This window comes from Mirounga angustirostris, unplaced genomic scaffold (assembly GCF_029215605.1).
Source record: "Mirounga angustirostris isolate CCGP_5_RB_7025 unplaced genomic scaffold, mMirAng1.0.hap1 SCAF_2, whole genome shotgun sequence".
In the NCBI taxonomy this organism is placed as follows: Eukaryota; Metazoa; Chordata; class Mammalia; order Carnivora; family Phocidae; genus Mirounga; species Mirounga angustirostris.
In genome coordinates this window covers 150,492,435-150,510,609 of record NW_026991710.1, presented here as the reverse complement: position 1 = coordinate 150,510,609, position 18,175 = coordinate 150,492,435, and the positions used below count along the sequence as shown (strand labels likewise).

Below are 18,175 nucleotides of genomic sequence, written 5' to 3'. Positions count from 1 at the left end.
CTCTCAAAATTCCAATAGCTGTTTTGTTTAAATTGACAAAGCTATCCTAAAATGTATGTGAGTATGCAAAGTTACTAGAATAGCCAAAACAACTTCAAAAAAATAAATGATTTACTTGCATTGATTTTAAAACTTAATATAAAGCTATAATAATCAAGAGACTGTGGTATGAGGAAGACCTATACATGGATGAAATAAGAGCTAATACCCTATTGGATGAAATAAGAGCTATACCCTATTGGTATAAGTGTAGACCTATATATGGATGAAATAAGAGCTAAAACTGTGAAACTTTTTGAAGACAACACAGGAGAAAACCTTTATGACCTTGGATTAGGCAAAGATTTTTTAGATAAACACCGAAAGTGACTGAAAGCAGATTAATGACTTCCTAGTTTGGGATGTGGAGGGGAAGATACAGATTACAAAAATACACGTGGGATTTTGTGGGAGATGATTGAAATGTTTGTTATCTTGATTGTGGTGGGGTGGTTTCGTGGGTGTATACAACTGTCAAAGACTCAGGAAATCATGCACTCTAAATGGATCTAGTTTATTTTTCATACAAATAATAAAATCTCAAAGTTGATTAAAAAGAAGAGAAAAAACTTAAAGTTAAGTAGCTGATTAGAAACAAAGAGAATCAATGATCCGAAATATAGATCTGAAGTAATTGCTCAGAGTACAGAGCAGAGAAACAAGGAAGATGGGAAAAATGATAAGAGAATTTAGATATGCATGGATAATACAGGGAGGAGACCCAACAACATTTATTAAATGGGAGTTCAGGAAGAAGATAATAGAGAAAATGGAAGAGGCACTATTTAAATAGGTAATGGTCTAGAGTTCTCCAGAATCCATGAAAGTCACAAGCTCTTAGATTAAAGTGTCTCAGCAAACACCATGCAAGACAATAAAAAAGAAATCTTTACTTAATGTGTTGTAGTATAGCTATTAAATAGTAAGGCAAAGAGAATATCACAAAATTAGAGAGGAAAGACAAATTACATAAATGGTGTAATAAAATTAAAATAGAAAAGAAACCCAATAGGATAGAACTAAACATCTATTCTTGATAAAAGCTCTTGGCAGAATTGGATTTGAAGTGAATTTACATAATCTGATAAGTGCTACCTGGTAAATCTGATAAAGCCACCCAAAACAAAAACATACAAAACATATTATTCCCTTAAGTTCAAGAATGAGACAAGATGCCCACCAACCACTACTCCTTGCTTGTTCAGTAAGACAAGAAGGAAAAATAAGAAGTACAAGGATTGAAATGAAAGAAGCAAGACTGTCATTGTTGCTTATATGCTTGTGTACGCAGGAAGCTGAAAGAATCTTGAGATTGTAAGCATTTCTCTACACCAACCACAATTTTGAAAACAACTAAAATGCAACAAAAATATAAGGTTTCTATGAATATATCAAAGAAAAGATATGCAAGGCTTTTACTGAGAGAATTATACAACTTTATTGAAAAAATTAAGAAAGCTTTAAAAAGGTAGGAGACACTGTGCTCATGGACAAGGAGACTGAATATTTTAAAGATGTAATTGTCTTCAAATGAATCTGTAGAGTCAGTGTAGTCTTGTTAAAACTGCTGTGGGTTTTTACATGAAATTTGATAAAAGTTGCACAGAGAAGCAGAGGACTGAGAGGAGCCCAGGTACTCTTGAAGAGCAAAAAAAAAAGAGGGAGGAGGAGACTTAGCCTACTAAATGTCAAGTCTATTCTAAAAGCTATGGGACTTACTACAAATAAACCAGTGGGACAGAATAGAGAGCCCTCTATGTATGGAAACTTAATATATGCCAGAAAGTGGTATTGCAGGTCAGTGGACGATCATACCATTCTCCAGAGTAGGAAATAAATAAGTAATGCCTGGTCGTGAAATTCAAGAGCTAATAGTATAGTCATATTATTTAGAAATTTGGAGGTAAACGCCAGAGTTAAAGCTAAAAGAGTTGAAAATGGTTGCCTCTGGGGAAAGGGAATTATGAGATGGAGGTGAGCAGGAAACAGGTAAATTCCTTTTTTTTAAACAATAAATCTTTTAGAAACTCTCTTTAAAATTGGTAAAGAGAATAACTGAAAAATGAAAATGGCTTAATTTAAAAATATATGGTATCATGTAAAAGCGTTTTTTAAAAAAGTTCTCTTTTTCTACAGTATGCTGAACATACTTCGATTTTATCTTCTTGGTACTGCAACCCATGACCAGCATGTTAGGCCAGCTCTGATTTATCGGAATATATCAAAATGTGCATATACATAATTTTATTTTTTTAACTGTAAAAAGCTTTTTACAGTCTTCAAGTGGTTTTTATTTTTGATGTTTGAAGTAAGTTGTCATTGGATAATTTTATGTTGTATACTTTTAGTCCTTAGTATAGTGAGTTAGAAATTATTTCATTGATTCCTAAGTATAACTTTTTTTTAGTATTAAGTCGTTATTGTTTTAAGAAAGATATTACCAGTCTTTCTAGATTTCCTTTTTTTTCAAATAACAGAAGAGAACAAGGGATTTGATGTATGTAGTAGCTCTAGTCTCATCTGTTCTGGTTGAGCATTATCTGGAGTATTATACTCTTCCTGTTGCTATACTGAAGAGTACCAAAAAAAAAAAGTAAATGATACCCAAAAAGATGAATGGGATGATGTCAGCTAATAGGATGCCATGTGAAATAGGCATTTGTGCTGAAATCACAGTAAAAACAATAGAGGAAGTTACAGTATCCACATTTTGCTCAATATAAGGAAACACTTTCTAGGAACCGAGGATCCCTAGCATAGCAAGAAGCTGATGCTGAAGAATATAACTCCTTCAAGTATGGGTTAGGTATCCTTATATTAAATTCCTGAGAGATGGCTTCTTCATTGTATGAAAGTTGATCTCTAAGATCCTTTTAAAATTTTCAGATTATTTTGTGACATTGAGATACTTGCTTAGCTTTGAAGTATTTTGTGTTTTTCAGACCAGTGAATGGAGGTTAAGCTATGTCAATAAGGAATTTGCCGTCTGCCCTTCTTACCCGCCAATTGTCATAGTTCCCAGATCCATTGATGATGAAGCTCTTCGAAAGGTAGCTATGTTTCGACATGGAGGACGCTTCCCAGTACTCAGCTATTATCATAAAAAAAATGGAATGGTGAGTAAGTGTATGGTACTGCTGCTTGATCCAGTGAAAGTCTTCGTTTGCGGATCTTGTCTTAGAAATATTCCCTTTTCTGTGTACTTGCTCATAGATGTGATTAGTCTCTCCTGCTATGACTTCCTTCTTTTAAACTTTAGGGAATCAGGCGTAGTATGTTTTGTGATTAGGATATGATTTTGAATTCTTTTCATGATGCTGCTCAAAATTAGAAAGGCCAGATAGGCTTATCTTCAGGACTCAGTACAAAGGGAACTAATGTTCATTTGACACTTAAAATAATACTGTTAGGTAGAAAAATAAATTTCTCCAACCAAAATAGTGGTAAGATACTTTATTTTAATTATCTTTACTAAATTTCCCTGTAAAAGGTAAATTGAGCAGACATTTTTATTTTCAAAATGGAGAAGAGTGACACATGTTATTGTTACAACTTTAGTAAACACAGGAGTCAGTACTTGAATAGGCAAGCACTTGCTGTGTGTTTCCTAAATATTTTCTTTCTTTTTTTTTTTTGTTTTGAGAGAGAGTGCACGAGATGAGGGTGAGGGTAGGGTAGAGCAGAGGGAGAGAGAATCCTAAGCAGGAGCATGGAGCCTGATGTGGGGCTCGATCCTGCGACCCTAAGATCATGACCTGAGCCGAAATCAAGAGTTGAATGCCTAACTGACTGAGCCACCCAGCCGCCCCCTAAATATTTTCTAAATCTATTTCTGTTCTCTTATTTTCTCTCAGTCAGTAACTCTGTTTCTCATTTTGAAACCAGTAGTAAATAAGTTATAGTCATATTCCATTTCCCTTTTTTCCCTGGATAGTAAATACGGATATTTAGAATAAAAAGATTTCTAAAAATTTGCTACTTTGACATCAGGTCATCTATCCTGTTTGCTCAGTAGTATTTCTGTTAATCAGTGTTCATTACAAAGCATTTTAAAAAATATTAAATTTACTATGTGTCCATGTACATGGTTAGCACAGACTGGGAGTTAACTGTTGTCATCTTCTGGATGACCTTTCTTCATCATGTTAAATTTCAAGGTAGTTAATATAACAGTATATATTATGGGATGAAATGGAAATAACTCTAAACTGTTCACCAGGGAAGAGATCAGTATAATACTGATTTCTTGAGAAAAATTTCAAAATCAAACTTTCAAAATATATAGTTGATGGTCTTTGGAAACAAGTTTCTAGGTCTTGAAATACTGAAAAGGATGAAAGAGGGCCATAGGAGAATAAATAATAGACAAGCAGCTTTCAAGATACTAAAAATGATTCCCATAAGAAGAATAGTACATAAGCTTTTTTATCTTACCATTGGTGACTTTTCGCTTTATAATTCTTTTCCTTTTTAAAAAGATTTATTTATTTGAGGGGGGCAGAGGGAGAGAATTTCAAGCAGACTCCCCACTGAATGCAGAGCCTGACATGAGGCTCAGTCTCAAGACCCTGAGATCATAACCTGAGCTGAAACCAAAAGTTGGACGCTTAACCGACTGAGCCACCCAGGTGGCCCTTTACAATTCTTTTAAAGATTTTATTTATTTATTTGTCAGAGAGAGAGCACAAGCAGAGGGAGAAGCAGGCTCCCCAATGAGCAAGGAACCTGATGCGGGACTCGATCCCAGGACTATCATGACCTGAGCCAAAGGCAGACGCTTAACCGACTGAACCACCCAGTCATCCCTATAATTCTTGATAAAACCTGCCAACCCTGTTTATGTAGTTGAAACAGAAGTTTACCGGCACCATTATTCTTGTATTACAAGGCTGTGTCCAGTAAACAATTTACTGACTAAATGAATTGTAATGTTTGATCTCTTTAGCAATTATAATGTATTATGTGGAAATATTTTGAGATATTAGGAAGAAAAACTGTTACAGTGCAGGGCTTATTTTTGTTTTACAGTTATTAATTATTCCATATATAGAGCTGTTTCTTTATTTCAGGATCAAATTTATTTCAAAGTGTCACACAATTGTTCTTGAGATACTCTTAATCTAGGTAATTCATTTCTGTTTTCAGAAACTTTCAAAGCAGCTTTCTTCAATTTTAAACTGCATTGTGCTTCTAGGTAATCATGCGAAGTGGTCAGCCACTCACTGGCACAAATGGGAGAAGGTGCAAAGAAGATGAAAAGCTGATAAATGCTACCCTCAGGGCAGGAAAACGAGGCTACATCATTGACACCCGATCTTTAAATGTAGCTCAGCAAGCTAGAGCCAAAGGCGGCGGCTTTGAACAAGAAGCTCATTATCCCCAGTGGAGGCGGATTCATAAGTCCATTGAGAGGTAAAAGACTCGAGACAGTAATGGACTCTTATTAGAAGCGAATTAGAGTGAGTGAGCCCTTAGCTGTTCAAAGATCACAAGTTCTCAAACGAACCTACCCATTAACTTAAAGTCAGAAATTGGCTGGATATCCTGTCATGTTTTATAAGATGAGGGGGAAACTTAATCTTGGACTTGCCCAAAAGCATGCTTTCTCTAAGTGAACTCTGCAATTTCATCACCGCAAGGTCTATTTCTCTGTTAGTAGATCACTGGTCACCACACTTAGTGAACAGATATGCTACAGATAAGTATATTTTTCTAAGTCAGAATTCTGACTAAAGACTTCCTTTCCCCCACACCCACCTATTCTCACAGCGTATTTCCTCCACCAATATCTTTTGTTTATGTTTGCAGTTAGAGGTTTATCAGGGCTTCTGGAATGGGTGGGTGGGGGTTGGAGCTAATAAAACAATGGGGTCTGAGCTGGCCTTGGCCATCCCTGCTGAAGGTACCGGGTGTCTAGTGTTGGATCTGTGGGAACAGGATGGCAGATGTCAGTGGTGTGGCCTCGTGACTTGTCACAAAATGCAGTGTTCTGTGCAATTCCCTAGTCAGGAAATTCAGCTGCGTGAACTGGTTTAATCTGTTCATCTGAGGAATGATTTACCATGACAGGCGTGTTAAGCTTCCTTGCAACCATGTTTAAATATTAGTTTTTCAGGGTTTAATTGTCAAGTTATTGTATAGCAAGGTAAATATTTTTATACTATTTTGAGCTGCTTTGCCTCTTGGATATAGTGGAGGTTGGGGTTTTGGTTTGGTTTCTCCTTCATCATTGTATTTTCTATTTTCTTTTTTACTTTTTCTTGTTTTTTAAAGGTATCACATTCTTCAGGAGAGCTTAATCAAACTCGTGGAAGCTTGTAATGACCAAACACATAACATGGACCGATGGCTCGGTAGATTGGAGGCTTCGAACTGGCTGACACACATCAAAGAGATTCTTACAACTGCTTGTCTAGCAGCTCAGTGTATCGACAGGTAAAGTGTATTTCAGTGTTCCAGAATGGGACACGTACTGCTAACTAGACTTTGCTCTTATCCAGACTACGTTTATATATTGCGTGAAAGTTTGCGCCTGGTCTATACCTTGTGTTCAGATCATTGTATAAATTACTACATAAGATAGTCATTGCCATTCAGTTATCGATGAAGTATGTGTATAGAGTCTGGTATTTTATTGATGATTAATGAACCACATATATACACACATCTTCAATGATACAACTTTTTTTTTAAGTACTAAAGGAACTATTTTTTTTCTATAAAATCCTTGAATTGTGAATCTACCAATTTTCCTTTTCTTAAACCATGAAAAAGAATGAAAAGAAGTTTTTTTATTTGCTCTCAGAGGGCCCAACCTGCCTTCTTACTTTTGAAATATCGGTGAAAAGGAACATGTAATTCTGTTACACAGTAAAATGATTCTTTCTAATTTCTCAGATATCTTATTAACAAACTACTTGATATGTGTAGTTATATCAGGATCTCAAGTTGAGCAAACCTGAGGGCAGTGATGTGAAGTATATGAAGTGATTTTAGTTTATTCACTCAGTTGAAGGTTGCTAATCCTTGAGACTTGAGGCAGAAGACTTGAACACAGAGGCAGAAGGATTGGTATAAGTTGTTGCAGAAGCTTAGAATGCCCTTTTTAAGAAGGGGATTCCTCTGAAACAATAGGTAGGTATAAGAATCGCCACCACATAGTTGGATGGCACTTTTCCTTGAGACTGTAATTTGTTTTATTGATGCTTCCAAACTAAGGAAATACACATGTAATGTTTTTATGGTTAGTGAGAAATTAATCATAGAACAGGTTGCTTAAGATTATGTGGTGAGTTAATGACAAAACCAGTAATGGGTAGAGATTTTGGCGTTGGGATTCTCAGGCTGTCACTGTTTTTTGTCTTAGGCTTTACGGGATATGGGAGTTAAAGAAGTTCTGAGGCAGAGAAATCAATATTACGGAATAATGAGACATTAATTTGAAGGGTTTCATTTCTTTTTAACCTAAGTTAAAAAGATTTCCCCTTGCATGGTGAATACAGAGGCTTCTGGTTTCTTATGAACTGTAAATGACAATGAACACTTATCACCATGTTGTCTGAGTTTGCAGCCATAATAATGGGATGCTGCAGGTCAAGGCAAACTGAGGTGCAGAACAGTATTTAACTCCACCTTTGTTTAGACTCAGCTGGCCACCGGAAACAAACAGGGACTTCCACATTCTCTTAAGAGTTGAAGGTTTTGGGTTATTTTGCCATGTTTGGGTTCCCTTTTCTGATATATACTGGCTTATTACTCATACCTCCATAAAAATCTGCCTTTGTAATTAATTGCTCAAAATGTAAGACTAGACCTTGAATGAATTGAGTTAAATTGAAAATATACCACAGGTAACTAAGATATAGCGATTCAATGTATACATCAGAAGCCTTAAAATACTTGCTCATACCTAGTCACAAGATTTCATCCTAAGAATGAGGTTGTTAACCTAACCTTAGGTGAATGACAGGGAGTCTTATTTTCAAATTAAGAACTCTCAAATAATTCCACAGAAGACAAAAAGCTAAGTACAGTGTAACAAAAATTAGCAATGACCTAAATAACTCCTAAGACATTTAAGTAAATTTTAGTTGATCACCTAAGAATATTATATAACCATTAATACAATACTTCTAAAGGTGATATGGAAACATGGGAAAATGTTCATAATAAAAGTGGAAATAATAAGCAATTACCTTTTGTTATAGCTACATAAAGGATATAAGTACAAGAATTAATAGCAGTAACCAAACTTGAAATTCTTATGGGAAAGTGGTGAGGTTATTTTCCTTTTTCTTAATATTTTCTTCACTGTCATTTCAATATGAGAGTTGGAAGAAGGGAATGGGAGATGTACTTAATTTAGTTTTTGGTGTTTTCTTCTACTGTCTTTAGAATAATGGGGTCCCAGACTCCTTCTAAGTATTATGGTATAGTAATATCATTGCCACTGACTTTCTAGATTGACAGTTTTATGCTTGTTTTTTTTATTTGTTTTTTTTTTTTTTTTTTTTAAATGTTTCTTCTTGGGGCGTCTGGGTGGCTCAGTTGATAGGCGTCTGCCTTCAGCTCAGGTCGTGATCCCAGCGTCCTGGGATCAAGCCCCGCATCGGGCTCTCCACTCTGCAGGAGGCCTGCTCCCTCTCTCACTCCCCCTGCTTGTGTTCTCTCTCTCGCTGTGTCTCTCTCTGTCAAATAGGTAAATAAAATCTTAAAAAAATAAATGTTTCTTCTTGTTTTCATGTTTCTGAAAGTGTGGTTCAGGTCTTGTTTCCTAGATCCATTACATTACAGTTTATGAAGGCGTCGTTATAGTCAGCTGATGGTGAAAAGGTAGAATCAAGGTCAGAGAGATACAGAAAAATAACTTCAAGTGTATGTTTCTAGGTTTGATGAGAAGGGCTTTAATCAACTATTAAGGCAGAAAACATAAGCACCTATTGTGGTGATAAGGACTGCTTTTGGGTTTTGTTAAAGGAGAAAAAATTCAACTAAAATGTTTTGTGAAGGTTGTTATAACTTAAAGAGGTTCTTGCCATGTGAAATTTGGAACCCATAGTTTTTCTTTCCTAAGAGAAGCTCTCTTCATGTGCCTTATTTCAACTCTAAACCCTACTGGACAGAGCAGAATGCAAGAGTTGGAAATACTGTACTCAATGAATGTTTGTTATTAACAGAGTTGATTGACCATGTTGGGAGTATCCCATTTGTACTCTGGATTTTTCTATCAGGGAAGGGGCATCCATATTGATCCATGGAACAGAAGGAACTGATTCCACACTTCAGGTTACCTCCCTGGCCCAGATCATCTTGGAACCAAGAAGCAGGACCATCCGTGGTTTTGAGGCCCTGATAGAAAGAGAGTGGCTACAGGTGAGAAAAGCTGCTTGGTGTGCACAGGAACTGCTAATAATTGATGTGATCCCAGTTTGCAGGAGTGGAATGTATGAAATTTTGATTGATTAAAATGCTTAAATTGTATGTTTACTTTTCTGGGAGCAGTTAATCTCTCTTCCTCTCAGTACACATTTATAATCTTTACTGCCTCTCAATTTTTGTGCCTCTCTTTCCTTATTTTGCTCATTTGGCATTTCATTCCCTCAACAAACTCTCACTAATTGTACTTTGTTACCTACAGGGGAAATAACAAAGAATGTAAAACAGTCTAGAGATAAAAAACATAAACAAGGCAGGAAGGGGGTGTGAGGACTTGTAATTATAAGGCATGTGCTCTAGCACTTTCTGCCTTTTGCTTGTCGGGCTCCACTCTCTCCTCTTGCCCCACCAGGTGAAATCCTTCTCATGCTTTAAGATATAGCTACATGTCTCTACTCTCGTGAAGTCTTTGAGACCTTAACCTTCTTCACAGCTAAAAATCGATCCATTGTCTTCATGCCTTGTTCCCTAAACTAGACCCAAATAAAGTGACTCCTTTGAGGTCAGGGAACCATGCCCAATTTCTCTTTTATCCCTAGGACATAATGCAGTGTTATTACATATGCTGAATGACAACTGAAATAAAGGCCTCATAAAATAGATTGAAATCCTCCCAAGTCAGAGGTTAACTTATAAATGTATATACACTGTGTAACTTAGTAAATAATTGTGATTAAGAAACGTTTAGATATATTTTGAAAGTAGAATCATCTCTGGAGAAAAATCATTTCTGGCCCTTCTAGTTAAAATTCAGATTTATTATGTGTTAATGCTGTTATGTATGCCATGTCTATCTACCCTGCCTGATGACTAACGTGTAGCTCTGTTCAAGTCAGACCATCTCAAATATTTGGTAAAAATCTCTTCAGCAACATCCTCATAATGCATAGCAAACAAATAAATGAATGTGATTTACTTACTTAAATATCACCATATTAATGGGTATCAAAATACCATTAGCCACTGGAAAATGTTCATAGCATTTTCTTTGTCAGATGAGGTAGTATAAGGACCTAAAGGTAAAGCAAGTGTGTGAAATACCTAAAGGGTGTGATTTGGGATAAGGTCAGTAATCAGTTTCTGGGTGGGCCAGAGATCCAAATGATTCTTAAATTTCCTTTAGTCAGTAGAGGTCAGACTCTTCCAGTTCTTTTCAAGAGAAGAGGGGAACTAGGGACAATTTTATCTCTAATATAAAAGTATTCATAAAGATTTCTTCATGATAATAACTCTTTTCCATATGTAATTAAAAATTTAATATCAGGAGTGACCTTATAAAATCTGTGTGTGAGAGCTCCATATTTATTTCCATTTAGTGGTGAGGCTTATGTAGTTTACAATAATCTGTACCGCTTTGGAGAGATAAAAGGTGATAGCTGTCTTTTGTTTGGTACCTAAAGACCTTATATTCTTTGACTTTGCTACAAATTATAGAGACCTAGAAAATTTTACTTTAAGTTCACCAAGGATAATTGCAGTTCTTATGGTTATGCTTTAACTGCACAGCCTTGTTAAATATTTGGAAGTTGTGTTTTTTTCCTTAGCTGCTGAAAATTGTTTTAAACCAAGAAATCATTAATCTAAATAGCAGCCATCCAAATTATATGATGTTCCATTTAATAAGAGTTTTGTTGCAACTGTGTGAAATAATGTTAATGGAATGTGCTATAAATGTGCTCTCACTAGGCTGTGACTGTCACATTTCCATCTTCTGTCTTAGGCTGGCCACCCATTCCAACAGCGCTGTGCACAGTCAGCCTATTGTAATAGTAAGCAGAAGTGGGAGTCACCCGTATTTCTTCTCTTCTTGGACTGTGTGTGGCAGATACTTCGTCAGTTTCCTTGTTCTTTTGAATTTAATGAGAATTTCCTCATCATGCTCTTTGAGCATGCATATGCCTCACAGTTTGGAACATTCCTGGGCAACAATGAAAGTGAAAGGTGGGTATACTGCTTACATGGGATGGGGGCCATTTTGTTTGTAGCTGTTTTGGTCACTTCCTAAAAGAGACCAGGATTTGGTTCTACATTAATGTTATTTATAAGATGGTAGAGGTTACAGTTAGTATAAATTAAATTACATGAAGTGTGTTCTTCTTATGAGCCTATCACATGCTAGGTGAGAGCATGTCCTAGACTTTGTTCTATTAGATTAAAATTAGTCCATACACTGATTTAAAAGCTTTGAGTAAATTGGGCAACCATTTTAAGTGTTAATTTCCTTATATAAGATCATAGTAATCTTACATCTGGAAGAATCCTTAACATATAATCCAGCTCTGCCCTCCATCCAATTTTATAGATTGGGAGGGGAATACCCAGAAAGTTAAATGACTTGACCAGGGACATGCAGCTGGTTGGTCACCAGTAGTAGGGCTATAATACAGGTCTTCCTACTCCTGCCCCAGACTTTGTCTGTTACCCCTGGAAACTGTCCTCAGGCCTCCTTTCACAGTCCAGACGCCATCAAGTTTATAGGTTTATTTAGAAGATACCTATCATAATTATCTTTAAAGGTGCTTAACTGGTAATCTCAATTGGGTACAGTCAAAAGGCTTCCTCTTCTCTTTTTTCCTTTGTCATCCTAGCTAAAGGACAGTTTTGTTGGTCTTTTCAGAGAACCAACTTTTGGTTTCACTGATGCTCTCTGTTGTCTATTTTCTATTTCATCTATCTACTCTCTCCTCTTATTTTTTCCTTCTTTCTGCTAGCACTGGTTTAGTTTGCCCTTCTTTTTCCAGTTCCTTAAGGTGTAAAGTTACTGATTTAAAAGTTATTGATGTGAGATCTTTGTTCTTTTTTTTTTTTTTTAAAGATTTTATTTATTTGAGAGAGAGAGACAGTGAGTGAGAGCCAGCACAAGCGGGGGTGGGGCAGGGGGGTTGAGGGCCAGAGGGAGAGGGAGAAGCAGACCCACAGCTGATCAGGGAGCCAGATATAGGGCTTGATCCCAGGACCCTGGGATCATGACCTGACCCAAAGGCAAATGCTTAATGGACTGAGCCACTCAGGCTCCCCGATCTTTCTTTTTTAATATAGGTTTTTACTGCTATAAATCTCCATCTGAGCACTGTTTTCACTGAATCCCCATACATTGTATTAGCATGTTGTGTTTTCGTTTTCATTCATCTGTGTTTTTTCTTCTGTTATTGATTTCTAACTGCATGCTGTTGTAGTTGGAGAAGATATTTGTATGACTTCAGTCTTTTAAAATGTATTGAGATTTGTTTTGTGGCCTAACCTGTGATCTATCCTGAAGAATGTTTCATGTACACTTGAGAAGAATGTGTACTCTGATGTCGTTGAGCAGAGTATTCTAGATTTGCCTTACATTTGTTCAAGTCATGTATTTCTTTATTGGTCTTCTGTCTAGTTTGATACATTATCAAAAGTAGGATATTGCAGTCCTCAACTGTATTGTAGAATTGTCAGTTTCTCTATTTTGTTATGTTGATTTTTGCTTCCTGTATTTTGTGGCTCTGCTGCAAGGTACATATATGTTTATAATTATTATATCTTCTTGATCGATTGACTCTTTATTCCAGTTTAAAATATCCTTCTTTGTCTCTTGTAAGAGTTTTTGTCCTAAAGTTTATTTCATCCATTCCAGCTCTCTCGTGGTGTGGAATGGGTATTTGTGTGGAAAATCTTTTTTCATCCTTTTATTTTCAATCTGTTTGCATCTTTGAATCAAAAGTGAATCTTTTGTAGACAGTATATAGTTGGATCATGTTTTAGTCCATTCTGCCAATCTCTGCATTTTGATTGGAGAGTTTACTTCATTTATGTTTAAAGTGATTACTGAAAAGGAATGGCCTATTTCTGCCAGTGTGAGATTTATGTTGTTTGTCTTATACCTCTTTTGTTCTTCATCTCCTCCATTACTTGCCTTCCTATATGTTTGATACTTTAATAGTGTACTATCATGATTCCCTTCTTATTTTATGTATATTAATTTTTTTTTTTTTTTACTGGTTACCAGGTGGATTTCAACTAATGTCCCAAATTTATAACAATCTACTTTGAATACAAACTCAGCTTCAATGGCATACAAAACTTTGCTCTTCCATAGCTCCACTCCCCTATATGTTATTATCACAAATTACATTCTTATATATAATTATATTCTTATTTGCGCATTGACATGGATTTATTATTATGTTTGTCTTTTAAATTATGTAGGAAATAAAAAGAGGAATTACAAGTCAAAAAATATAATAATAACTTACTTTTATACCTTTAGTTATCTTTTCTGAGTTATTCCTTCATATGGCTTTGAGTTACTGTCTAGTGTCCTTTCATTTTAGCTTGAAGGATTCCTTTTTGCATTTCTCTTGTAAAGCAAGTCTTCTAGCAATGAACTCCCTCAATTTTTATTTATCTGGAAATGTCTTAATTTCTCCTTCATTTTTAAAGAATAGTGTTCCGGGATGTAGAGTTCCTGGTACGTAGTTTTTGGTTTTGTTTTTGTTTTTTTTTTTCCTTTTAGCACTTGAGAAATGTCATTGCTGTCCCTTCTGGCCTCCCTAGTTTCTGATAAGAAATCTGTTGTAGAAGGATGATGTAGGATCCCTCTACATGCGGAGTTGCATCTCTCTTGCTGCTTTCAAGATTCTCTCTCTGTCTGGCTTTTGTAAATTTGATTATAATGTGTCTCAGTATGGGTCTCTTTGCCTTTATCCTTCTTAGAGCCTGTTGAACTTCTAAATGTGTAGATTCATATCTTTTATCAAGTTTGGGGAGTTTTCAGCCCTTAATAATTTTGTGTGTGTGGTTCTTTTTGTGTTCAGTTTTTTCTATTTGTATTGAGGTATAATTGACCAATTGGCCATTAATTCTTTATATATTCTTTTGTTCCCATGCTTTCTCTCTTCTCTTTCTTGGATTCCCATTATGCATATGTTGGTACCCACAAGCTGCTTAGGCTCTGTTCATTTTTCTTTAATCTTTTTTTGTTCTTCTCAGAATGGGGAATTTAAGTTGACCCGTCTTCAGATTTGCTTATTCTTGTGCCTGCTCAGATCTGTTATTAAAACCATCTAGTGAGTTGTTTTGTTTTGTTTTTTTCAGATATTGTACTTCTCAGTTCCAGAATTTCTGTTTGGTACTGTTTTATAATTTTGTCTGTTTATTGATATAGTCTAGGTTTTGAGACTTGTTCTCCTTGTTTCCTTTAGTTCTTTGTCCTTAGTTTTTGTTTTTGTTTTGTTTTGTTTTGTTGGGGTTGTTTTTTTTTTTTTTAGCTCTGAGCATATTTAAGACTGTTGATTTAAAGTCTTCATCTAGTAAAAGCAAAGTCAGTGCTTTCTTAGGGACAATTTCTGTTAATTTTTTTTCTATGACTGGGCCATACTTTCTAGGGGTCTTTCTTGCATCATTTGTAATTTTAAATCTGGACATTTAAAATGTTATAACGTAGCTCTCTGGAAATTAGATTCTTCCCACTCCTTGGAGTTTGTATTTGTTGCTTGCCATAAGCTGTAACTATTTATTTAGACTTTTCTAAACTTTTGTAAAGTGTATTTTTTTCTCACGTGTAGTTTCTGAAGTATCTGTTCTTTTTTTTTTTTTTTTTAAAGATTTTATTTATTTATTTGACAGAGAGAGAGAGCGAGAACAGGAACACAAGCAGGGGAAGTGGGAGAGGGAGGGGCAGGCTTCCTGCCGAGCAGGGAGCCTGATGTGGGACTCGATCCCAGGACCCTGGGATCATGACCTGAGCCGAAGGCAGACGCTTAACAACTGAGCCACCCAGGCACCCTGAAGTATCTGTTCTTTAGTTTGTGTTCAGCTAGTCTTTGGCAGTGATTTCCTTGAATACTTGGAGCCAAAAGAGAGAGAGGAAAAGAGGGAGGGAAAAGTGAAAGGAAAAACCACTCAAGACAAAGGAAAAAAATCCTTTTGCAGTCTTTACAGATGGGCTTTATGCTGGAATATTCCTTCAATGCTTAGTCAGGCCTCAGCCTTCACTTCTCGCCCTCACTGGCCCTCACTGAGCCTAGAGATCAGCCAAAACCAAAATCTTGGGATCTTCTTGGGCCTTTTCAGAGCGTGTTTCCTGCCTTAGGCATGCATATGGCTTTCTTAATTCCTCAGTATACATGGGCAACTGTGAATACACTGCTTTTCCAAAGAATCTTTTTCCTTGGGTTTTTGGTGCTCTGTTGTACCCCTCAACCATAATCTTTTCCCCCAGATGGCTACAGGTTGTCCATTCACCTTATGTTTTCTAGGAATGCCCACCACTTTTCTGCCCATGGTGATTTCCAAGTTAGATATAACAAAGACAGGTGCTTCAGGTAACCCTTGGACAAGTTAGAACAGAGAGACACAATTCTTTGTGAATAAGGACTGCTTTATTCCCTCTGAAGCCAGGGACCAGGGTCCCATACTAAGAGCGTGGGCTGCCATCTTCAAGACTTCTATGAGCTAGGGTAAGGGTAGGGCAAGAGCAAATAAAAATATCATTAAGCTTTTTTATTGTTTTTCAAGTTTCCTTTTCCTTGATTCTTCATTTGCTTGTGTGTTGTAAACTTCTATTTCCCAGAAATCTGACAAAGTGGGTTCTAACAGTTTCTACTTTTGTTTTCAATGTTTCTCTGGAGGGATGGGCATTTGGAGCTGCCTACTCTTCCATTTTTGGTGACATCAGTCTTCTTCATTTTTGAAGCATAGTTTTGCTGATATAGACATCTTGATCAATAGTCTCTTTTTTTTTTAAGATTATCTTAGAGAGAGAGAGAGTGTGGAGGGGAAGGGCAGAGGCATAAGGAAAGAGAGAATCTTAAGCCGACTTGCACTGAGCACAGAGCCCAACGCAGGGCTCGATCTCATGACCTGGAGATCATGACCTGAGCTGAACCAAGAGTTGGACACAGCCAACTGTGTCACCCAGGTGCCCTGAATATGTCATACCACTGCTTTCTGGCCTCATGGTTTCTGATAAGTGAGCCATTACTTTCACTGAGGGTCCCCTGTATGTAATGGGTCATTTTTCTCTTACTGGTTTTGCAATTATCTTTTTCTTTGGCTTTTGACACTGATGTGTCTTAGTGTGGACACTTTGAATTTATCCTACTTGGAGTTCCTTGATCTTCTAGGGTGTGTAGAATCACATTTGAGAAGTTTTCAGACATTATTTTTCAAACATTCGTTCTGCCCTTTTTTCTTCTCCTTCTGGAACTCCCATTGTGCATGTTGGTATTCCATAGGTTTGGAGGTATTCCATAGGTTTGGAGATTCTTTTCAATTTTCTTCAATTTTTCTTTCTTTTCTTCAGAAATTAATAATCTCAATTGACCTATCTTCAAATTCACTGATTCTTCTTCCAGCTTAAATCTACTGTTGAGTTCCTGTGGTCATTTTTTCATTTCAGTTATACTTTCAAATTAGGATTTCTCTTTGGTTCTTTTTAAAATTTTTACCTCTTTACTGACATTGTCCATTGGTATAGCATTGTTATCATACTTTCCTTTAATTTCTCAGGCATTTTTCTTTAGCTCTTCGAACCCATTTATGATAGCTAATTTAAAGTCTTTGTCTAGTGGGGTGCCTGGGTGGCTTAGCTGGTTAAGCATCTGCCTTCAGCTCAGGTCATGATCCCAGGGTCCTGGGATCAACCCCCTAGTGGTGCTCCCTGCTCAGCGGGGAGTCTGCTTCTCCCTCTCCTTCTGCCCCTCCCCCTACTCGTGCTCACTCTCTCTCTTGCTTGCTCCCAACTAAATAAATAAAAATCCTAAATAAAATAAAGTCTTTGTCTAGTGAGTTCAATATGCCCTCCCTCTCCAAGGGACAATTTCTTTTGACTGCTTTTTTTCCCCCTGAGTATAGACCACACATTCCTGTTTCTTTGTGTGTGTTGTAATTTGCTTTTTTTGAAAACTGATGTTTTAGATAATATGGCAAATCTGGAAATTAGATCCTCTACCTTCTGAATGAATAACTTTTTCCTCCTTTGCTGAGGGACCTTATGTGTGTATTAGGCATGACTTCAACACTCAGGTAGTTCACAGCTTTGTTTTAGCCTTCAGCTTATACAGGGCCTCAGGTTCAGCCAGAGGAGAAAGAATAGGGGCTATCTCAAGCATTTCCTAGGCATGTGCATACCGTTTTGAATTTGCAGGAATATGTCAGAGCTTTACAAAGCCCCATCTCACCCCCTGCTGCCCAGGGACATCTCATTCCCCAGATCTTTTATTTTTCCTAGGGTCTTACTTGCCTCAACTGGCATGACAGCCTCAGGCAACTGTGCTGTTAAATAGTTTCCTCTCATTGTTTTTGACAAATACCCTGGGGAATAGGGCTTTTCCCTCTGAGAACCTCAAACTGTGAGTCCTGTCAAATAACTACAAGAAGACTCTACCAAGGAGCCTTTACCAGGGAGCTGCCAGACACATCAAATCGTGACAGTGCTCTGGGGGTGGTATTTTTTGAGGAGCTCCAAAGCTGGTCTGCCCCTCCAGTGGAGACAGGGCTGCTTGTTTGCAGTGATAGTGCAGAGCTGGGGAAAGAGTGTTGGCACTGGCCAAGTTAAAATGCTCCGAATCCTGTTCTTTCAGAGGTTCATTAGTTTTTCTTGAATGAGTGTTCCTCAGATTGTCACAAACCTTTTGTTAATTTCCAGAGTCGTGAAAGTATTTATTTTGACTGTTTTTGCCCCTGTTTTCATTACTTTTTGGAGAAGATATACAGAGGTCCTTAC

The 18,175-nt window shown here is 36.8% G+C and overlaps 1 protein-coding gene across 3 annotated transcripts in view; it reads left to right on the top strand.

Moving 5' to 3' along the window:
- Positions 1–18,175, top strand: part of MTMR9 (myotubularin related protein 9) — a 94,393-nt gene that overhangs the window by 62,372 nt on the left and 13,846 nt on the right. For all 3 annotated transcript variants that reach the window (XM_045880106.3, XM_064585314.1, XM_054508681.2), the window contains 5 exons: positions 2,982–3,155; positions 5,234–5,451; positions 6,313–6,474; positions 9,270–9,411; positions 11,195–11,415. In XM_045880106.3, coding sequence (XP_045736062.1) covers positions 2,982–3,155; positions 5,234–5,451; positions 6,313–6,474; positions 9,270–9,411; positions 11,195–11,415 — 917 coding nt within the window. The remainder of the gene's footprint in view (positions 1–2,981; positions 3,156–5,233; positions 5,452–6,312; positions 6,475–9,269; positions 9,412–11,194; positions 11,416–18,175) is intronic.